Source organism: Eptatretus burgeri, chromosome 7 (assembly GCF_056783735.1).
Source record: "Eptatretus burgeri isolate ZD-2024b chromosome 7, Ebu_testis_v1, whole genome shotgun sequence".
NCBI lineage: Eukaryota > Metazoa > Chordata > Myxini > Myxiniformes > Myxinidae > Eptatretus > Eptatretus burgeri.
In genome coordinates, this window is record NC_140967.1 from 2,786,486 (window position 1) to 2,808,652 (window position 22,167).

The following is a 22,167-nucleotide window of genomic DNA, read 5'->3' on the forward strand; positions in this document are numbered from 1 at the left end:
GCCAGGCATAGTCAGACATACTGTTCCAAAAACACTGCAGTCGTTGAATAGTCAAACATACTGTTCAGAAAACACAGCGGCAGTTGAATCGTCGGATAAACTGCCAACAACACAGCAGTCGTTGAATTGTCAAACATACTGTACCAAAATCACAGCAGTGGTTGAATAGTCGGACAAACTTCCAACAACATAGCAGTGGTTGAGTCGTCAAACAAACTGTACCAAAACCACAGTAGCAGTTGAATGGTAGGGCATATTGTGGCAAGCATGTAGATTATAAAAATTGTGAGAGAGAAATATTGTGATCGTCTCTTCTGTCGTTTTGCTTTCTCTTTCTTGATGTTCCTCAGGTTTGGTTTCAGAATGCTCGAGCGAAATTTCGTCGAAACCTGCTGCGCCAAGAAGCCGGAGGAGGAAATGCTGCAATGGATGGAGCCGTTCTTGACAGGTCAAGTCCGACGGTCAGCCTTCTTTGCGGACAAGTGGCAGGAGCTGGCCAGGGGACTGGACATGCTGACCTGCCACCGCTTTCTCCATCTTCAGCTTCTCTTGGCACGGTGCCTCCCAGCCCTCATCCCTCCATCCCCCAGGCCCATGATGTCGATCAAACTGACCAGTGGGAAACAATAGAAACTAATGAAGAGCAATAGGAAGCAAACTCCAATAGTACATCCAATGAATAAAAATACATTGGCTTCTATTGAAATAAATAAAATTTATTGTGCAATCAGTGGGTAAATACCTTCATGCGACCACTACCAAACTGTCTTGTACCAAGCAATCAGTTCTCCTTGGAAATTTGTTTATAATGACAGAATGTGAACCCGAGAGAAAATTATTTCGATATCAACTTTACTTGAAGTGTAATGGTCAGAATATGTCACATTTGTAATCCATCTGCAAAGGCAAATTAAAAAACAAACCATCAAATACCAAACTTTGTGTGTTTTCTAACATGGATGACAAGGTATTTTGGGGTGGATTGAGGAAGAGTACTGATCAAATTGTCATGAAAGACAATGATCACATGCCGTTGGACAAGGAATGAAATGCAAATCTATTAGTTGATGACAAAAAATGTAGGCATAACAAGTAACTTGTACATGACAAGCTCACAGTCCATGCTGGCAAACTGTGAACATCATGATGATACAACCAGCAGGGTTCTACAACTGGAGCATTTCCTCTTTGCCATGGGTTATGACCATGACATTGCACAGCTCATTGTCAAAGCAAGTAGGCATGAGCAAGACACACTAATTGCCATGGACCTGTCGTGGAGAAGAACTCAATTTCCACAATCGATCGATCAGCATACCAAAGGAGAATATTTAATTTTGTATATACGGAGGAAGAACATTCAATGATTCACTGAAACATTCAAATGGACTTCACTGAAACGGAAGCCCAAATAGTCCATGGGCCCAGGCCAGAAATTCCACTTGTCGGTACCATACAAGGAAACCAATCCTAGTTATGATTTTTGAATTGGTGTATATATATCGATCATATTTTGATGTGATAACCATTGCAGACTGGCAGCTTATAGTCCATCGGACTGTATCACAACCGGGGAACACGTGCAGTCCAACCAGGGCATCACAGACACTGTCTCCCATCGATCTAGCAAGCTTGTCAATGTCGAGGAACCGTGTGCGGGTTTTGTACCACACTTCTGATACATGGGGCATGGGATGTCCTTATTGAAGGCAAGACACAACACGAGGACATCTGTATCTTTGGCAGTGATCACCACAGCCTTGTACCCAGCCTCTGCTGCATGCAGAGCATGCAGAAGCATTCGGGTGTCTGCTTCCTCCTGCGTGGACTTCAGCTCTGCCACTTCCTCCCAGTGGTCCTTCGTGAGCTTGTAGCAGACCTCCTTGCAGGTTACATAGAGCAACTTTTCCTTCAGTTTCTCCCTGCTTTTTGGTTCTTTCCACTCCTCTACCAGGAACTTGATTAGACTTGCCTTGTTGGAAGAGCTGCAGAGCAGTTTCCTCCGCTGCTGAATGTTGTGGCCCGGTGTGATGCTCCTGAACTGGATTGCTGTGCTTGCACCTCTGTTGCATCTCTCTGCGTCTTTGATGGACGTCTCTCGGTAAACATCGAAGGCAACATCAATGCGTTTACTCTGGGCTCCATCATGAAGAGCCGTTGACAGTATCGCTTCAGCCAGCTGTGAAAATGTCTTGTCATTCCCTTTCGTCTTCTGTACCAGGCTCATGCCATCAATGACAGTTGCTGATGGCTCTGCAATAACTTCAGTGGGAGAAACACTCTTTTCCAGCTCTCTGGCAAGGGTTGCTTTGTTCGTCTTCCGCAGAGATTCATCGCCATTAGCAATTGACCATGGCAAGGGCCCCAGGGGGTGCACCAAGACATCTCTCATGTGCAGATCTCGACTCTGAGCAATGAGGATCATGTGCCCAAACAGGTTTCTGTCAGCCTTGAGAACAATTTCTTTGGCCTGCGCTTTGCTGGTTGGTTTCTTCTGGACGTGGGTGAATGTTTTCAAGTTCCTTTTTGTCATCTTGTCATTGAACTGTGCAGTTGGTGGATTTGTCTCCAGGCGTTTCTTCTTGAAATCCTGGTATGCCTTCTCTCCTACCGTGCGAGCCGCGGGGAGGTCATTGGCAACATCAGGAGGAGCAACAGTAGCGGTCGACAAGCTGACAAACTGTGCTTGATCAGGACTCAGTGGATCCAGCCAGCTGTTCTCCATGAGATCCACCAAGGATTGGATGTCAGCCTCATCCCTCCGGATCCTAGGTAACTGCAGATCTGGATGGTTCAGCTGAGAGTGACTTCGACCTACCATATCCCTCAGGTGCCCAAGGTACATACTGTGGTAATCTGACGTCAGATAGTATCGGGTCACAGCTCCTGGATTCAGGCTGAATCCTTTCGTTCCTCCAGGTGTCTGTGTGTCTTTGTTAACAGTCTCCTCGATCGTCTGATCCATGGGAATCCGTCCGAATGGGTTCGTGGTGCCGATCTGAACCGAGATGTGCCTCAAGATGGGAAGTATGCTTGTTGTAAGTGTGCAGATAACAAATCTGGATATCCTGAGCTGTTATTGAATGATATTACCTTCATGGGATGTGTCAATAGTCCATTGTGTGATTTTCCCGCAAAACGTCAATATCTCAGAATGGTAAAAATGCAAAATACATACACTAAGCTGCTCTTCTGGAACGGTTATCACATATTGAAATAATCATATAGTCCCGACCAATAACTTAGTAGCCCTAAAGTTTGGTTTCCTCAGATGGTACCGATATATGCTTGGGCTCATGGACTAAAAATAATCCCTCTTGTACACAAATTGACATTCCAAAGGGAAGGTGAGACATTTGGCAATTCAACTATGGGATGAGCTGATAGGCACTGGGCAAAATAACTCAGAACTGTAACATGTGGCCACTCTGGGTGGGAGGGAGAGAATGACACAATCATGGCAAAAGTTGCAGTGTTATCAACCAGGTCACCCTGTTTCTATGCAGCAAGAAAGACCTTTTTTCATCGTAACATATTATTTTATCAATATGTAGGTCAAAAGACTCTCGGGAAAAGGGAAATATTACTGACAGCCAATTCGACTATAGTACAAAAATTAAATTTATAAAGTACCAGCAACAATTGAACAAGTGAATATAATTTAAAATACATGAATATAATTATTTTTCTTCCACATCCCCCCCTTTTTCTGATCAGGAAAAATTTGACCAAGTATATTACACATGATCACCATACCTTGTTCCGAGAGGAGAAAAATATCCCTTCCACAAGTTCAATCAATAATGGCAGTGAGTGCTCAGAGGAGAAGAATGCAGTACGACGACCATTTCAATAGTGTCCCAGCCAGGTTAGTGAGTGTGTTTCCATTTAATTAATGGCCTGTTCATCAGCAGGTGTCACAAATCGAAAAGATGTGCTACCCGCGGCCAGAAGATAAGCAGGTTCGGGTGTTGGTAGAGCAGCACCCAATGGGAAACACAGTTAAGGCGCTCCTTGAGCTGATGAGAAGGTAGATCTTGGCAGGGACGAGCTTGGGCCTGACACTGGGTTGCAGATAACACTGTGTTGAAGGAGATGAAGAGGACTCGAGATGTCACCCAGAGATCCAGCCCCAGGATAGTTTGGGGCCTCGTAGCAGCAGTTCGTGCAATCAGGTTTGATTCACCAAGCGAGCTATGCACGTTGGAGGCAGCCGCAATGGCTGCACGAGCCAGCCCCACCTGCACCATTGAACACACGTTGCAGATGACTCACCATATGGACCTTCAGGGCCTTTGTTGTGCGTTGTGCGACCACGGCAAGTTCATGATGTATCTGCAGGACAGCAATTTGTGAGTGTGGTCAAGGCCGTCCCCCAGTCAGGCACCATGCAACGGTGTGCAACCCTAACAGCTCATTAAGTCTTTGCCTTGCTGGGGTTTAACTTGTCCAACCTTCTCTTCAGTGTTTTTTTTCTTTCTTCTTTCTCTTTTTCTTTCTTTTACATGCTCATCTTATCTCCGCAGGAAGGGGGTAGTTTCATGATCACGTGTTGAATGCCCAATCACCCAAATCTGGGTTCTCCCCATCGTCCAATCTTTTGGTGGAAGTTGTTCCAAAGCAGCTTCATTAGACGAAATCGTAAACTGCAGAGTTCAACTGCACTCAACACTGAAATAAACAGAACCAAGGTTAAGCATCTAACTTACATTTCATGTTCTATCAAAATATTACCCTTCCCTTTCCTTTTTAGCTCGCCTGTTCAAAGAACGGAGAACTATAGCAATACCCCCGACGTGAGCGTCAGCATGAGTGTGAGCGTTAAAATGTTAAAGTTTTTGGTGCAAGTTATTTCCTTTCTAATGTTTTTATCTACCACACTATTTTTTACTGATTACAATATACAAATACATATATTGCTTTAAAATTATTTGGATCAGACTTCACTGCAATGCTTTATAAAAAAATATTATTAGACTAGTTTTTTAAAAATGAAAAACGATAAATGTATAAACAGGCGAGCATTGGGTGGCTTTGACACCACTCTGGTTTTCTTCACACCAAAACGACGTAATAAAATCTAAAGAAATATCGGTTGTATGTATACTCAAAAACAATAATCTCATTTGCTATTTTCATGTAGAAAGGGCAGCAGTATTTATCAGGGTTCCAATTTGCAATCAAGAATTCAGTCCACCATACCCCAAAGATCCCTTCTAGTCAAGAAAAATATTCCATCATCTGTATAATAATAATGTAAGTGAGCTTTTTCTTCTTCAATATATTTTAATTTGTCTGAGCTAAAAGTACAACGTTCAAACCCTACAAGAAGACAGGCTCCCCCCTTTTGGAGCAAGTACCAAATCTAAAGCGATTCGATTTTGCACAGTTATCATTTTAGCATTTGCAATAATTTTAACATTCATATCTGCTAAATAATCCAGTTTCATTCACAAGTAGTTCCAGAGTAACTGCCATTATTTATTTATTTATTTATTTCCAGCTAACTTAGCACTTCCAGTGCTGAGGAAAGATGGTCAAGTCAGTGTTAGAAAGATGGTCAAGTCAGTAAGTACCTCAACTTACTTAAGTAAACGTACAAGTACCACTAAATCAAAAACCAAGCACCTGTCCATTTAATCAGGAAACAAATAAAATAGGTAATATTTTAATTGGCTTGTGGCATCATTGCACTATTTTCAATAATATAATTCTTATACTCTGACCGACTTTACATTCATTTCACATCCTAATGCCTTCTGCACTCGGCGTGATTCTTGTTTATCTTTTGTTTTTGTTTGACTTTCCATAAAATATGGAGGCATTTTACTTAAATTACAGTTAGGCCAGTACGAACTACTAACCAGTGAGATCAATAAAATTGCAATACATTGTACAATTCCTAATTCCGTGAATTGATTTCATAATTGCTGTTGGTCTAACCATTCTTCATTATGCTTATGTAAATACCATGCTTATTTCCCTCATATATTGATTTTCTCTTCCAATTAACTTATGATTCCTAATATATAATATTGACTTTAATTGATCAATTTAATAACATAGACCATCTATATATTAATACTGAAGGACCAATTTTGTGCTCCTCCTAGCGGTCGCGTCACGTTTTTGTCGGTACTGTGACCTGGACTGTAAGAAACTCCATACCTGTAAGAGTGCATCGCACATCATGGCAATAGTCAACCTTCAACTCTGAAGCAGAATAAACACTTTTCGTTTTACATTCGTTTACATGGCGACGTGTGACGTCACCGCTGAGAGGCATCAGGACGTCATGACATCATCGGTCATTCGCTGACGTCATCACATCTGTCGCCGACAGACCGTTACCGCTGAGAGGTGTAATTCCACTCCTCGAAAATAGCGTCTGCAATGTAAAACCCTCTTTTGCACATGCTGACGATCTCAGAATGTGAATTTGACACAAAAAATGTAACAAGAAACATTGTATCTATATATTAACACTGAAGGACCAATTTTGTGCTCCTCCAAGCAGTCACGTCACGTTTTTCTCGGTACTGTGACTGGGACTGAAAGAAACTTCGTACCTGTAAAAGTGCATCGCACATAGTGGCAATAGTCAACTTTCAACTCTGAAGGAGAATAAGCACTTTTCGTTGAGACGGGGGGCGAGGAGTGAAGAGGCGGGGGCGGGGGAAGAAGAGACGGGGGCAGGGAGTGAAGAGGCGGGGGATGAAGAGACGGGGGCAGGGAGTGAAGAGGCGGGGGCAAGGTAAGCAAATTTTTGGGCGGGGGTAAGCAAATTGAAAGGGGGAGATGGGGGAATGGGGCTGGGGATTAGTGGGCGGGGGCTGGGGTGAATTAGGTGGGGTTGAGTGTGAGGGGTGGACAGGGGGGCGGGGGATGAGTAGGCGGGGACAAGCACGCCCTGTCCAGTCCATGTCCTTCGAGTGTGGGTGAGCTGGTGAGGGTGGTTTAATGAACGGAATCCATCTGTGACGGGGTTTCGGCTAGTCCTTCAATATTATGTAAGTACCTCAACTTAATATATTCTTTCGATTCAATTCTCAGTAACTTTTGTCTACCCTTAATAGATCAATGAGGTCCATAGCTACAGTGATCAATAATTCATATCAATTATCCCCCTGGTCAACAACAAATTTGTTGTCTGCATTTTTTAAGCTGATTTAGGACAAATCTGATGCGCTGAATCCAAAACTCACATTAGTTTTGTTCAATCAGGTCAAGTTTTTGAGATATGGCCACATGTCGTTTTTTACATTTTTGTTCACATGTACGCATGTGTGGAGCATTTTAGAAGAAGTTGGTGGGGGTAAAATGTCATGTCAAATAATTGTTTTGATTGGAAATAATTATTTTAATGACAAGAAGTATTCAGGTACGATAGTTCTGGGTGATTATGTCGAAAAGGGATCAGTTTGAAGTCATAAAACCTCAAAATCTTCCAAAAATTGGTGAGGCAAAGCATAAAGTTTGTGGATCAAAACTAAAGTTAATGGGGCAGATTTTGTAATAATGTGATACAAAAAAGTTGTATTTCTTGAAATAACGAACTCTGAAGAATGTACAATACCTACATGCGCCAATTTATGACATGCGCTTCTGCTCAAGCTTGGAGTGCCACAGTACGAACCCAAAGATTGGAGACTGTTCATTGACAGCAGCAAGCGATCACTGAAATGTGTTCTGCTACACAACGGCAACCAGTTTGCCTCTGTACCCATCGCTCACTCGACTACACTGAAGGAGAAGTATGAAGCGGTGAAGTACGTGCTGGAGAAAATTGGTTATGATCAGCATAAGTGGTTTATTTGTGTTGACCTGAAGATGGTGAACTTTTTGTTGGGACAACAGTCTGGCTTCACCAAGTACCCATGTTTTCTGTGCATGTGGGATAGTAGGGACCGTGCTCAGCATTACAGGAAGAAGGACTGGCCTGTGCGGGAGGAATTGGTGCCATGCAAAGAAAGGAACGTCATCAACGACCCTCTGGTGGACAGAGACAGAATACTCTTCCCACCGCTGCACATCAAGCTCGGCTTAATCAAGCAGTTCACCAAGGCTCTGGACAAAGATGGTGACTGCTTCACTTACTTGTGCCAGGCTTTTCCAGGATTGACCATGGAGAAGTTGAAAGCTGGCATCTTTGATGGTTCTCAGATCCGTCAGCTCATCAGAGATCCAGAGTTCAAAAACTCAATGAACGAAGTGGAACTGGAAGCGTGGAAGACATTTGTTTTGGTAGTGAAGAACTTTCTTGGCAACAATAAGGCCAGAAACTACGCAGAACTTGTCAACAACATGCTGACTGCTTTCAGAAACCTGGGCTGCAACATGAGCATCAAGATGCACTACCTATTTTCACATATGAACCGGTTTCCTGAGAACCTGGGTTCAATGAGTGACGAGCAGGGGGAGAGATTCCATCAGGACATGAAGGAGATGGAGACCAGGTATCAGGGTCGCTGGGACGCAGTCATGATGGCTGACTACTGTTGGAATCTGAAGAGAGACCTCCCTGCCGCTGAACATTCCAGGAGTTCGAAGAAACGGAAGTTCAAGCCCTGAAGTTTGAACAGTGGTGACGCAACATGCAATTTACTTGTACTTACCTTTATCAATGCCCACCATTCAGATGACAGTAATCGATGTTTCTATCATGTAATCAATAAATGTTGTTGGCAAAACATTTTTTTTTCTTAAAAACATGTTTAGGATGATATGTGTTGACAAAAATCAGCTGATAATGCCACAAAAATGTAATTGATTTTGTCACAAGATCTGATTTTTTCAAATCAACTTAGCACAAAAACCTGACCTGATGGAGAGAAACGGATGCCATTTCCTGATTCAGCAGTGCCAGAATACCCTAATTCACTTGTAGAAATCTAGACAACATTCAGAAAGTAAAAAAGTGTTGACCAGTGTTATCAATAACCAACGGTGTACCTTACTGCGATATTATTGATCATTTACATGTGTCCAAAGTTTCTGGTTTTAAATTATACTGCTGTTCCGAAAGTGTGGACACCACAAGACTTATATGATAAAGGTTTCTCAATTTGTAATTCCAAAACAAAACTTGATATTAATTATAACTAAAAGAAACATGATGGTTCGAATACCATTTTGAATTGTAATGGAAAAAAAGAAACAATGAACACTAAAAATCTTGTGCCTCCAGTGCTCTTAATGAGTTATTTTTTTCTCTTTTATGAGCTGAGTCTGAAAGTAATTAACTAAGTTACCGTACACAACTTCCATTAGTTACCAACTGTTTCCCATGTTTATGTATATGATAACAAACCCGGTGCATGCAAACATTATCACGAGTATCACTTATTGGTCCTATTGACCATAAGAGTATCCCCATCACTACCATACAGGTCAAAGCACACTGGTAATTCAAAGCTAGGTTGTTATAATTACATTAACTAAAAGGAGCAATTAAACAAGTAGCATGGCTATCATTGTAGTCACAGGGTGATTATTTTAGAAGTCTTTCTCGGGCTCTCAGCTCTGCAAAACTCTCCCATAGTGAGAGTGGGGTCCACATCGCTTGGCCTTGACATTTTACACCAGTACGAAGTTGCGGACCACACTTTGGCTGCAGAGCGTCCATTTGGGAGCATTTGGAAACAAAACTTGACAATATGGTTAAAAGATACAAAATTTCTCCAAACAGTTTAAACACGACCAAATGCTGACGTTGTTTCTTTGATCTGATGAGCGTCCATTTCTTTTATGGTCAATGGAGCTGAAAACTCTCGAAAAATAATCTGTAACCAATCTTTTTCATCACTTTTCAGATTTCCATCAACATTTTAAATCTCTGACATTGTCCATTTCTTTTATCCACTTCTCTCTCACTTATACAGCAAAATGCAGCAATATCCCATCACACTTACTCCAGCCATCTAATCACTTGCTCTGACCTTTTAAATACAAATCCATTCCTTTATCAAAACAAATAAATACAGTTTAAACCTCTGTTTTTAAACAGGTATACAAAAATTGTCGTCATTTGTCAAAGTTGAGTCACCAGGTGAATGGCACTCTAAATTGCAGTTCGAAACACACTCAAACCATGCATGTAGCTATCTCGGTAGAACCTCCACCATCCTTTCCCCAAATAATGTTTAATCTTGCTGTGGGGGAAGCATGGCAGGATTTGTACCTGCTGTTAGCACCCAACTGGTCCCTCTTCCCCTGATTGCTACTCCAGATGAGTGGCCACTCCACTCCACCTTTGGAGTGTATTATTTATCCAATTTCGCTTAAACAGCTTTGTGATCTATCAGTGTGACAATAAAAACAAAATTGTCGCCCAATTAAACTCATGAATTAACCTGACAAATAGAGGCCCATATAAAGCCACCAGAGATGTTATTGCTTTCTGCTATTCGTCCCGGCAGCTGACCTTGGTAGACAAACCTGCAGATCAAAAGGCTTGTTTCGTGGGAAAAAGACGGTCGCCGCGGAGATGGTCATCGTAGAGGTGATCGCCACTGAGATGGGCACTGCGGAGACAGGCGCCATGGAGATGGTAGCTGAAATCAGTTCTCTGATTCCATGCATTTGCTTGGGATTCACGTGATTGCGTAAGTTTGAGTGTGATTCATGCAATTGGGTACATTTGAGTGTGATTTGAACGATTGCACATGTTTAACTGCGTTTCATGCGATTGCACACATTTGAGTGCGCATCGTGTGATTACACGCGTTTGCTTGGGATTCACGTGATTATCGACAGTCAAACGCGTGTTTCTCTGACCTATCTGGGCAAAATGTATTGTCTTGCACAGTTAAAGCAAAAATTTCAATTACTATTTCAAAAATAATGCGTTTCCACTTCAGAATTGTGATTTTGAACAAAAATTGCAGTCAGACAAAGTTTTTGTTTTGTGAAAAACGCTTGTTTTAGGCAAATTAGTCCGTTTTTCCATGAATAAGATTTTTCTGTAAATTGTGTTGTTTTGCGTAGTTCAAGATAAAATACACACCATTTCAAAAAAAAACAAACAAAAAAAAAAACGCGTTCACACTTCAGAACAGTTATTTAGAACAAAAATTGGAATCAGACAAAGCTATTGTTTTGTGAAAAACGCTTGTTTTAGGCAAATTAGTCTGTTTCTGCATGAATAAAGTTTTTACTGTAAAATGCACTGGTTTTGTGTAGCTCAAGCTAAAATACACACTATTTCAAGAAAAACGTGTTTCTGATCAGAAGTGACATAATGAGAAATGAACAGGATAGAACAAACATTACAAATATATATGGAAAGAATTAGGAGTCCAGATCAAGAATTGAACCCAGGTTCTCTGACAAACTGTCAGTGCTCTGCCATCTGAGCTATCTGAGTGACCCTTTGCTCAGTTACACATTTCTTCCACATATACAAGTGCCACTCTCTTTCCACCGCTGCTTCCAGGGCATTTGTTGGCAACCACAGGAGCAGCAAGAGCCTGCTGATGAGAGGGTGTTCCCCATGTTGGGGGACACATCCATGTCTGCTATAAATCACCACAGGGGGCATATTAATATCATTGGAAAATAAAGAAACTCTGTGGCGCCCGTCTCCGTGGTGCCCATCTCCGCGGCACCCATGCATCCCCCAACAGGGGGAAGACCCTCTCCGGAGTCGGCGCTCGCTGCTGTGGTTGCCAGCGAGAGCCTCAGAAGCAGTGGGGAAAGAGTGTGACACTTGTATATACCTGGGAGAATGGGATTGAAGAGAATGCCGAAGTTGATTCCACAGGCAGGAAAAAAAAGGAGGAATGAATGAGTGGAGGTGAGCAGTGATCCTGGATTTAGGTAGTTTCACCAGAAACAGGTCCCTGCAACTACAGACCAATCAGCCTTCTCCCAATCATCAGGAAGGTTATGGAATCCATCATCGCTTCAGACATTAAATCCTTCCTCTTCTCCAATGGCTTGACTTTCGATCATCAATTTGGTTTCAGACATGATCATGCTACGCTGGATATGCTGCTTCTACTCTCCCAACAATGGATGGAGGTCCTCAATGCCAGACATAAAATCAGAGCCATATCCCGAGACATATTGCTTGCGAGACCAACCGAGACATATTGCTTGCAAGACATCCCGAGACTAACCCTGACCTGCTCACCAAACTCTCTTCCTATGGTATCCAAGGCCATCTCCACTCATGGCTCGCAGACTTCCTCTCCTGTCACAGTCAACGTGTGGCCCTAAATGGAGTTCTTTCATCCCCTCTTCCTGTCCAGGCTGGAGTTCCTCAAGGCAGTGTTCTGGGCCCTGTTCTTTTTCTGGTTTTCATCAATGATCTCTCAGACTCTCTGGAAAATCCTCTTTATCTCTTTGCTGATGACTCAAACCTCCGCCGTACCATCTGTCATCCCTCAGACTAGCAAGCCACAGCTTCTTCACTCTCTGCAGATCTAGATCAAATCACAAACTGGTCCAACATGTGGAACACGTCTTTCAATCCCAATAAATCTCACACTCACCATGTCTCTCAGAAAGGACTGTCTGAACATCCCCCCCCCCCCACCCATCTACTTTCTCAACAATCCTCTGCAAGAGGTCCCTTCATTCAAGCGTCTGAGTCTCACTATCTGCCATGATCCTTCCTGGGAAAGCCACATTTCCAAGCTCGCCTCCAAAGCCAGTCGCCGACTGGGAATCCTCCGTTGTGCAAAGTCCTTCCTCGACCCACCTGAGCTCCTGACCACATACATAGCTTTTGTCCGCAGTCTGATGGAGGACTGCTCTCCCCTCTGGTCTGGTGCTCACGCCTCTCACCTTTTTCGGATTCACGCTGTGGAAACCAAGGCATTTAGGATCATTGGCATCTCCCGCGATGAGGCTGAGTCTTCGGGTCTCTCACTCTCTCACCGCAGGCAGGTCGGTGGTCTTTCTGTCTTCTTCCGTCTCCTCTCTGGTCTCTACCCCCCTGCTTTGTCTGTGATATGTCCCCACCATATTTCCGCAGGGCACTCAAGGTCCGCCAACAACCCCCTTCTGGTAAAACTACCAAAATCACGAATCACTGCTCACCTTCACTCTTTCATTCCTCTTTTTCCCCACCTTTGGAATAAACTCCCTCACTCTATTCAATCCCATTCTTCCATCCAGGCCTTCAAAACAGCTGTTCACCACCACCTCTTATCTTCCCCCAACCAAAATCTCGACCTTTTCTACCCCCGTAAATCCACCCCAAACCCACCTCCTTCAAATTCCCTACTTTCCTTCCTGAAAGTCCCTGCAATGTCCATCTTGTATATCCCGTGTTCCCCGCCCCATCCCTCTCCCTTCCACAGATCTCCTAATGTTTGTTTCGTCCTTCCCGTCCCACCCCTCTTTTCTCATGTCCCCCTTGCTGTGCATTGTGCGTTAGCTCTCATCCAATCCTCGACAATGTATACAAAAAAGGGGTTGGATGCTGGACTGTGTGAAGGATTCAGAAACCTGGGGGGACAAAGCACAGAAGGGTGAAAGCAGAGGGTGAAACACCAAAAAGGTGGCGATAGAACACAAATAGATCACCGAACTGTCTGTGTTTGTGAACTTCCTCATTGCCAAAAACAATTTAAAATCACTTCCAGCGAAAAAAAACAATAAAAAAAGTCACTTATGGTCAACAAAAAAAGGAAAAAATCATTTCCAGAAAAGGTTTTTTTTTAATTTGTAAAATAATCACTTCTGGTCAACAAAAAAGGGGGAAAAAAAATCACTTCCAGATAATGTTTCAAAATCAATTCATAGATACTATCAATTGCTTCCATACTTGTATTTATTTAGGAAAAAAGATGTTGTAACTTTTGAAACCCTGACCCAAGTATTTGAATTATTTTGTCGTTCTTGGAAAGACAACTGAGTTTTTCCTTTCTTAATTTCTTTTATTGCTTGTAATTTATGAGATTCTTTTTGGGCATCTTTTATACTCTTTATAGCACCCAATACATTTCCCACAGCAGAAGCAGTTGAACCAATCAGGTCTTTATGTTTAAGAATAGTTGAACCTATACCCAATACCCATGAGAGTATCAATTATCCCATCTCCTCTAAATTGATGTCCGACACCCCTTTGTCTCTTAGGTTTATAGTATCCTCTACCAAGATACATACCTTCACCCTTGTAGTTTGGGGAAAGGAAGATCCCATCCCCTGTAATTATTTTATATTTTCCCAACTCGTGTTGCCTCACAATAACCATCGTATTTATTTATTGGAAAACTTCACGTAGGTGAATTCTGATGGATATAATTTCCCCATTAAAAGAAATCATGTGATTATCTTGGTTGGTTAGCCTAAAATTTACTCTGTATATGGTTTTTCCTGACACAGGTAGATAAACCAGATTTTTGGGTTCTATATTGAATTTATAACCAATTGGAGTTGAGTATGCACTGAATGAAAATATTGTATTTGTTCTTATTCCATCATTATAAGCACCATCAATCAAATCACAGTGAATTAATACCGAATTTATTCCTGAGGATATTTGAATGACATTATCACTGTAAAACATCCCATTAGTTTCAATCTTTTTTGAGGAGAAACCCAATAACTCTCTAAATGAATTATCAATTGTGAAATCAACCTTATAGTTATTTTAAGTTTAATCGTTGATTTTGAAGTGTGTTTTTGAATATCTATAACAATATTTTTTGGTTCATCACCCTGTTCTTTCATAAGACGAACAATTTCGGAAGATATTTGAGAAATCTCATATGCTCCGGGTGAAACCGTTATCGTTTTGTATCCACTTCCCGGATTATAACGAAACTTGTTATTTTTCTCGGTTATATTAAATAAGGTTATATATCTTGGTTATATCTCGGTTATATTATTATATTAAATGATGATATTATAAGTTTCCATGGACAATAAAGACGCCTCATATTCTTTTATTGTGTCAAGTTGTAGTGGGTCTGGGAATGAAGATGTGTGGTCGCTTGTTGTGAAATTAAAACTAAGGATTGTGCTTCTCATCTTATTTAATATGAGATAAAATGTCTTTGGATTTGCATTTATTAATTATTTTCATGTTCATCAACTGGTCGAAAATGGCTGATGTTTCATTGAAACAATTGTTATTTCCAGCCTTCTTATTACCTAACAATAATAAGTCTATTAACTAATTGTGATGGGTCATTTGGAAGAAAACTAACACCTGAACCAAGGATACTTAAAGTCTGAATAATGAGTTTCTCCTTCTCATTCTTCCGACTTTTACCAGAAAGACTAACCCTATAATTAAGAGAGTCCAGCAGATCAATATATATATATATATATATATATATATATATATATATATATATATATATATATATATATATATATATATATATATATATATATATATATATATATATATATACTCCATCATCATTATTTTCCATGTCCAATGGTTGATCAAAATACTTTGATTCATCCCTCACAGTTGAACCTTGTCTTCCATCTTTTGTGAGAAGAAACATTAACCACGGAGTTAGTTCAATAGGGGTTGAGAAAAACCCAAGAACCTTAATTCATCATTAAATATCAATACCTTTTCTTGAACAAGATAAAATATTCCTGGTTGTTCTGTTGGAATGAGTCTTGCTTTGGTTTTTGAATCCGCTGAATATTCATTGTTTTTAAGAGCATTCACAATATAATCAGTGGGTTGATTAATCTCTTCCAGTTGTTGAAATAATCCTTCATCATCAAAAGCTCCTATATGCCCTAATTCTTCCTCCGTCATTTGACTGAAATTTTTCAACATTTGAAGTTTTTTTCAGAGAATATTCTAATGTGGGAACTGTGGAAACATCTATAATTTTTTCTTGGGAATTTTTTTAAAGTGGTTAAAAAAATTTCTCTTGTTTTCTTTCAAATGCTTCTTCACCCATTAGTTTCTGTCTGCATTCCTTCTTTATGTCTTCTTGTTGTTTTACAACTTTTGAAACCAACTCTTGATGTTCCATAAATCTTCTTGCTCTTTCTTTTGCATCCATTTATTTATTGGAAAATATCATTAAATGAATTGTAAAGACCAACAGGGAAATTTTCCTTTTCTTCATCATCCAAGTCGATGTGTTCAAATAAATCCTTTTCTTTAAATATTTCATCAAATTCTTTATTAACATTAATACGAGTTGCAATTTCTTCTTCACTAATACTTGTATCTCTGCTTTTCATACATCTGCGTTGAGTTTCTTCATCAACATCAAAACCGAATGATAAAATCTTAACCCCATTATCACTCAGATGTTTAATAATTTGTCTCATTCCTTCTGGATTAGTTTCTAATATCCCAAGACCACCAGATTTTAGTTTCTTTAACTCACTCTTACAATGTCAATATTTTTATGTACCAAGAGAAACCTCCTCAAATATTTGACCTTCATTGCTCAATCACATATGTTTCTCCACTGAAATATCATAATAATCTTTACCTTCTACTTCTCCAGGTCTTATTGCTCTAGTTGTTGTTGATACAATGCGTATCACAGGGTGTTTTTTAATTAAATTTACAATATTCTCATTTGTACGATACAAGAACCTTGATTTATGAAAGTTTTTTTCCTGAAGCAGATTTACCCACAAGATTAATAATAATACTTGTCATTTATATATGAAAATATTTCCCTTAATATCTCATCTTGTTTCACAACAATATATTTATATTTTTCAGTCGTGTGTTTCATATAATCCCCAAATTCCTTTTTACTGCATAATGTAGAACAATTATCTCTCCAAAAATTGTTTATATCTATTGAATTCAACTTCAATAAAATAAAAGTATTAACATTGTTTCTTATGGAACGACGAGGGAGTTGAAAGTATGATTGACGAAGATAAATACAATTACAAGAAGAATGTCACCCTCTTCTGAAGTAGCTGTCCATTACCGTTTGGTTTCTCTCGTTAACACAATCATCAAAGATAACGAGGTTCTTTTTTGATTTATCCAAATCTTGGGGAGATGGTATATCATCAGTATTATCACTAAGAATACAAGTTATCGGTTTTGATTTCTTTTTATATCTCTTTGTATCACAAAATAATTGTATGAGATCTTCAATGTTGTAATCATTGTTTGTTTTGAAGTTTAAATAAACCGATTATATCTTCTTTTTGAAGACCAGCAATAAAACCTTGTGAGAGTAGTTGATACTCAGGTTGAAAACTCGTCTTCAGAAAATTATTAAATTATCATAATCCAAAAAGTTGGACGTAAGGAGCATCTTTAAAAGTAAGCAGGTTTTTCCACATCCGCTTAAACCAACTATGAGACATCTTAATGAATTTGGAAGATTTTTATGATTGTTAAATTTTATCTTATTTTCCCAAATGGGTAAAAAATCATTCATTTATATATTTGGAAAACATGTTATTTAATTTATTATTGGCTTTTTAAAAAAACTCTATATTTTAACCTAAGTTTGGGTTTAATTTCAAGATAAGTCACTATTTTATTTGTGCAATATCTTGTGTTGATATTTCCCTGAAAATGACAATCGTGAATAATATATAACAATCCTTGTAACATTTCTCTCATATGTTCAGTTTCTTCCCTTGTAAGGAAAGGTGTGTTATCACCCTCATACTTTACATTCATTCCTCTAATCAATCTTGGAAAGTAATTCATTTTTGGTGTAAATCTTAAAGAATTATTTTCCTTTTTAAATTTTTTATTATCATTACTTAGAAGATAATCACAGAATATACATTGTTTATAGGCTTTTGACTCTGTGTTTAATCCCACTCTATCACATCCAGGACAATTCTCAAATTTGTCATATGGAGAATCAGGGAATTCAAGAGGCTCAAAATCTAGTGAATTATTCATATTTATAAAGTAAAACTTAACTTAAACTGAAATTCATCTTCGGTATCATCTTCGGAACTTTCACAATCATCTATAAAACTACTTTCATAACTATCATTTGAACACAAACTCTCGGTACATAACTGTCGTTTGAACACAAACTCTCGGTATCATAACTGTCGTTTGAACACAAACTCTCGGTATCATAATCACTCTCAGTCTTCAAAATCTTCAGTTGAATAATGACTCGTATTTAATTAGCAAAAAAAACATTACCATCGATATCTATATACTTTTTTTCATGAACAGATTGAACTACTACATTTTTTATATTAAAAGTAATTTTAAAATGATCCTTGTCTACTATTGAATGAAATGTCATTTCACCTGATATATTCACATCCTTTATTTCATCAGGATTTACATCTTTCGGGTTGTTGAAAAAAATACAAATTTCTCCTTGCATATTACAGAAGGTCTTATCTTTTCTTTCTAAAGCTTCCATCCATAAGGTTTTTATTTTTTGATACTTTTTCTTGTTTCATTGCTTTTTCTATATTTGAATATATTACCAGAAGGAGAGGAGAAACTTTTGTGAGAGATACTTTAATTGATGTTCTTCCAGATATACTAAAAAGCCCTTCCACTGAAGGAAATAGAAGAACTCATATTATTCACCGTAATTGTTTTTATCCAATAGTTGTTATATTTATCTTTGTTCAATTTTACATCCTTGACATATTTCTCAGTATCATTTACAAACGAAGAGATAGATTGAAACTTGTCTTTTGTGCGTTGATACATTGTATTTATTAAGTGAAAAAAGTTGGAGGATAAAATGGTTTTAAGCACCGATTCACCTCTAAATTAAACGAAATTTTTATCAAGAACATTTTATTTTAAGCAAAGTTTTATTATATAAATATGGTGAATACAATGTTCTGCGATGTTTGTAATCATGAATATAAATATTATAAAAAACACCTTCAAACCAACAAACACACATTCAATCTTTTCAGACAACTATCTCCACTTTACCAAGAAACAAAACATTGTGATAGATGTGATAATGATATTCTTAAATTTTTTAAAAAAAAATAAACACCTTCAATCATGCAAACACAAGAACAATGAAGAAAGGGAAGCTAAATTCTCCATTGAAAACACTGATGGGGCATTTAAGGGGAATTTAAAGGGCATATAAAAATAAGATTGTTTCGTTTTCAAGACCCTGGACCATCTTCAATCATGGAAGCTGTTGATATGGTTAAACAAAGTTTTGGAACTATAATTAAAAACACATTAAGTGAAATGAAAACTTTTAAGTTTTATATGGAAGTAAAATTGAAAATGGTAAGACAAGACGATGAAACTACTCCCTATATGAGGACAAACCCTCACTTTATGTCATCATTTCAAGATTTTGTAAGATGTGATGTTTACGATGATCTCCAGAGACAAGAACAAGATGTTGATAACACTGTAGTAGGTAGTGGATTTACTATTACAAAAATAATCTTTTTAGACATACACATCTTAAAATCAGATCCTCTTCAAGCTTCTTCTTATATTGATTTACCAAAAGAGATAAAACTTCAGAAAGCGGTTGTTAATATTCAAAACAAAGACAATAAATGTTTTCTATGGTCTGTTCTTGCTCACTTACATCCTCCACAATGGAATCCTGAAAGGGTTGAACATTATAAAAAATACGAGAATACATTGAATGTTCAAGATTTAAAGTTTCCAATGTCATTGAGAGATATTCCTTAATTTGAGAAAATGAATAATCTATCTGTTAATGTATATGGATTAATGGATACAAACAAAGTTCAGATATTAAAAATTTCAAACAACTATAAAAATGATGAAACACACATTGACCTTCTGCACTTTACTTCAAAGGAAAAATCACATTATGCTTTCATCAAAAATTTCTCAAGATTAACCAAATCACAACTATATAAGAGAAAATGTAAAACGTATCCTTGTAAGAGATGTCTCAACTCCTTTCACACAAAAGAATGATTAAATCAACATTCGAAATATTGTAGTAATCATAAATCAACCGTAATCAATTTACCAAAAGCAGGTTCAAACATATCATTCAAAGATTTTAACAAATCTATAAAATATCGGTTTGTGATATATGCTGATTTTGAAAGTATCCTTGAAAAGATAGATACTGTTTCTCCAAATCCAAATAAATCATACACAAATAAATATCAAAAACATACTCCTTGTGGTTTCTGTTATTATATCAAATCAGCTGTTGGTGATGAATACAAGTTCGAACTTTATAGAGGAGAAGATGCCTCAGATGAGTTTGTAAGACGATTGGAAAAAGACTGTATAAGACTAAGAGAAATAATGGTGAAAAACTATAAAGACTGAAAAAGACTGTAAATGACTAAGAGAACAGTATCTGTCATATTTGTGAGGAGAAAATTGAGGGAGACGTCAAGGTTAGGGATCACTGTCATCTTCCTGGTAAATATGGAGGTCCAACTCATTCCCATTGTAATCTTAATTACAAGCCTCCAAATTTTATTCCTGTCTTTCTTCACAACAACGCTCACTATGACACACATCTATTTATAAATGAACTTTCAAAGACATCTGGAGATATATGTGCCATTCCTAACACAGATCAAAAATACATCTCATTCACAAAAACAATTCATACATCCCCCATAACCCATATCAGATTTCTTGACATATACAAGTTTATGTCAAGTCCATTATCTAACTTATTATCAAATATTAAAAACTTCCTGAGTCTTAAATCATATTTCTCAAATCAAGAAGAGATTGATCTCTTATGACAAAAGGGAATATATCCATATGACTATATGGATTCATTTGAGAAGTTTAAAGAAACACAACTTCCTTCAAGGGAAAGTTTCTATGGAAAGTTAAATAAAACTCATATTTCCGAGAGAGATTATACACAAGCTAAAAAGGTTTGGGAGAAGTTTAATATAAAGAATCTTAGAGAATATCATAATTTGTATCTTAAAACTGATGTATTGTTATTGGTTGATGTGTTGGAAACTTTTAGAACAGTCTGTCATAATAAAAATTCTTATGGATTAGACCCCGTTCAATATTACACAGCCCTGGGCTTGTCTTGGAGTTCCATGTTAAAAATGACAAAACAAAATTTGGAATTAATCAGTGATATAGATATGCTTTTAATTATAGAGAAGGCTAAAAGAGGAGGAATATCTCAAGTATGTTCCAAGAGATATGCAAAAGCAAATAACAAATATCTTCCTGATTATAATAAGAATGAGGCCAACTCTTACCTGATGTATCATGATGCTAATAATGGGTGGGCTATGTCTCAATCTTTACCTTTTGGAAAACTTAAATGGGTTAAAGAAAAACATTATGAAAAAGTTTTACTTGACAATGTAATCTCCTCTCAAAAAGAATTGGATGAAGCTGAAGTTGTATATTATTTTGAGGTTGATTTAAAATATCCAGAAGAACTTCATAACAAACATAAAGACATATCTTATGTCCCTGATAAAGAAAGTCCAAGAAAAGAATGGTTAAGTGATTACCAACAGTCATTTAATATAAAAGGTAAATCTCCAACATTAAAACTACTTACAACATTAAATGATAAAGAAAGTTGCGTTTTACATCAAATGAACTTGAGACAATATTTATCTGCTGGGTTGAGAGTGAGGAAAATTCATCGCATTTTGAAATTTAAACAAAGTCATTGCTTAAAGAAATATATTGATTTTAATACAAAAAGGAGAACAGAAACAAGAACAGATTTTGAGAAGGACTTTTATAAGTTAATGAATAATGCTGTATTTGGAATGACTGGAAAATGTTGGAATCGACAAAACATAAGGCTTTCTACATCTTGGAAACAGGCTTCAAAGTTAATTAACAGACCAAGTTTTGAATGAGTGGAGGTGTTTTCAGAGAACTTTTGTGCTATTCATTTGAAAAAAGAGAGTATTGAAATGGATAAACTGATTTATATAGGAACATCAATTCTTGACTTGTCAAAGTCGTTCATGTATGACTATTACTATAATAATTTAAAATTAAAGTATAAGGATAATGTGTCATTGTTATATATGGATACAGATAGTTTTATATTAGAAATTAAGACAAGTGATGTATATGAGGATATGATCGATAATATTGATATGTATGATACAAGTAATTATAAGTCTGATAGTATGTTGTTTTCATTAAAGAATAAAAAGGTTATTGGTAAGTTTAAGGATGAGATGGGTGGAAAGGTCATGAGTGAATTTGTGGGTTTGAGATCAAAGTCTTATGCTTTTACGTATATTGATAATAATAACATTGAAAGATGTGATTAGAAGCTA

General features: G+C 37.9%; 2 protein-coding genes and 1 long non-coding RNA gene across 4 annotated transcripts in view; 1 reads left to right on the forward strand and 2 right to left on the reverse strand.

Annotated features, from left to right (window-relative positions):
- Positions 1 to 937, forward strand: part of LOC147022555 (LIM/homeobox protein Lhx9-like) — a 219,712-nt gene extending 218,775 nt beyond the window's left edge. For both annotated transcript variants that reach the window (XM_085887244.1, XM_085887245.1), the window contains one exon: positions 351 to 937. In XM_085887244.1, the coding sequence (XP_085743370.1) occupies positions 351 to 650 (300 nt within the window). In that variant the 3' untranslated portion in view covers positions 651 to 937. The remainder of the gene's footprint in view (positions 1 to 350) is intronic.
- On the reverse strand, positions 753 to 10,574 carry LOC147022556 (uncharacterized). Its single transcript, XR_015059781.1, has 3 exons — positions 10,438 to 10,574; positions 3,757 to 4,671; positions 753 to 897 (listed from the first exon to the last, which is right to left on the reverse strand). It is a non-coding gene; the product is annotated as an uncharacterized LOC147022556 (long non-coding RNA).
- LOC147022557 (uncharacterized) lies at positions 1,403 to 3,721 on the reverse strand. The gene has a single exon (XM_085887247.1). The coding sequence runs from the start codon at positions 2,963 to 2,965 to the stop codon at positions 1,544 to 1,546; it is 1,422 nt and encodes a 473-aa protein (XP_085743373.1). The 5' UTR covers positions 2,966 to 3,721; the 3' UTR covers positions 1,403 to 1,543.
- Positions 10,575 to 22,167: the final 11,593 nt, after the last annotated feature.

Bases quoted from the DNA above. Each gene is read 5' to 3' on its own strand.
- LOC147022557 (XM_085887247.1), bottom strand. From the start codon at position 2,965: ATGGATCAGACGATCGAGGAGACTGTTAACAAAGACACACAGACACCT.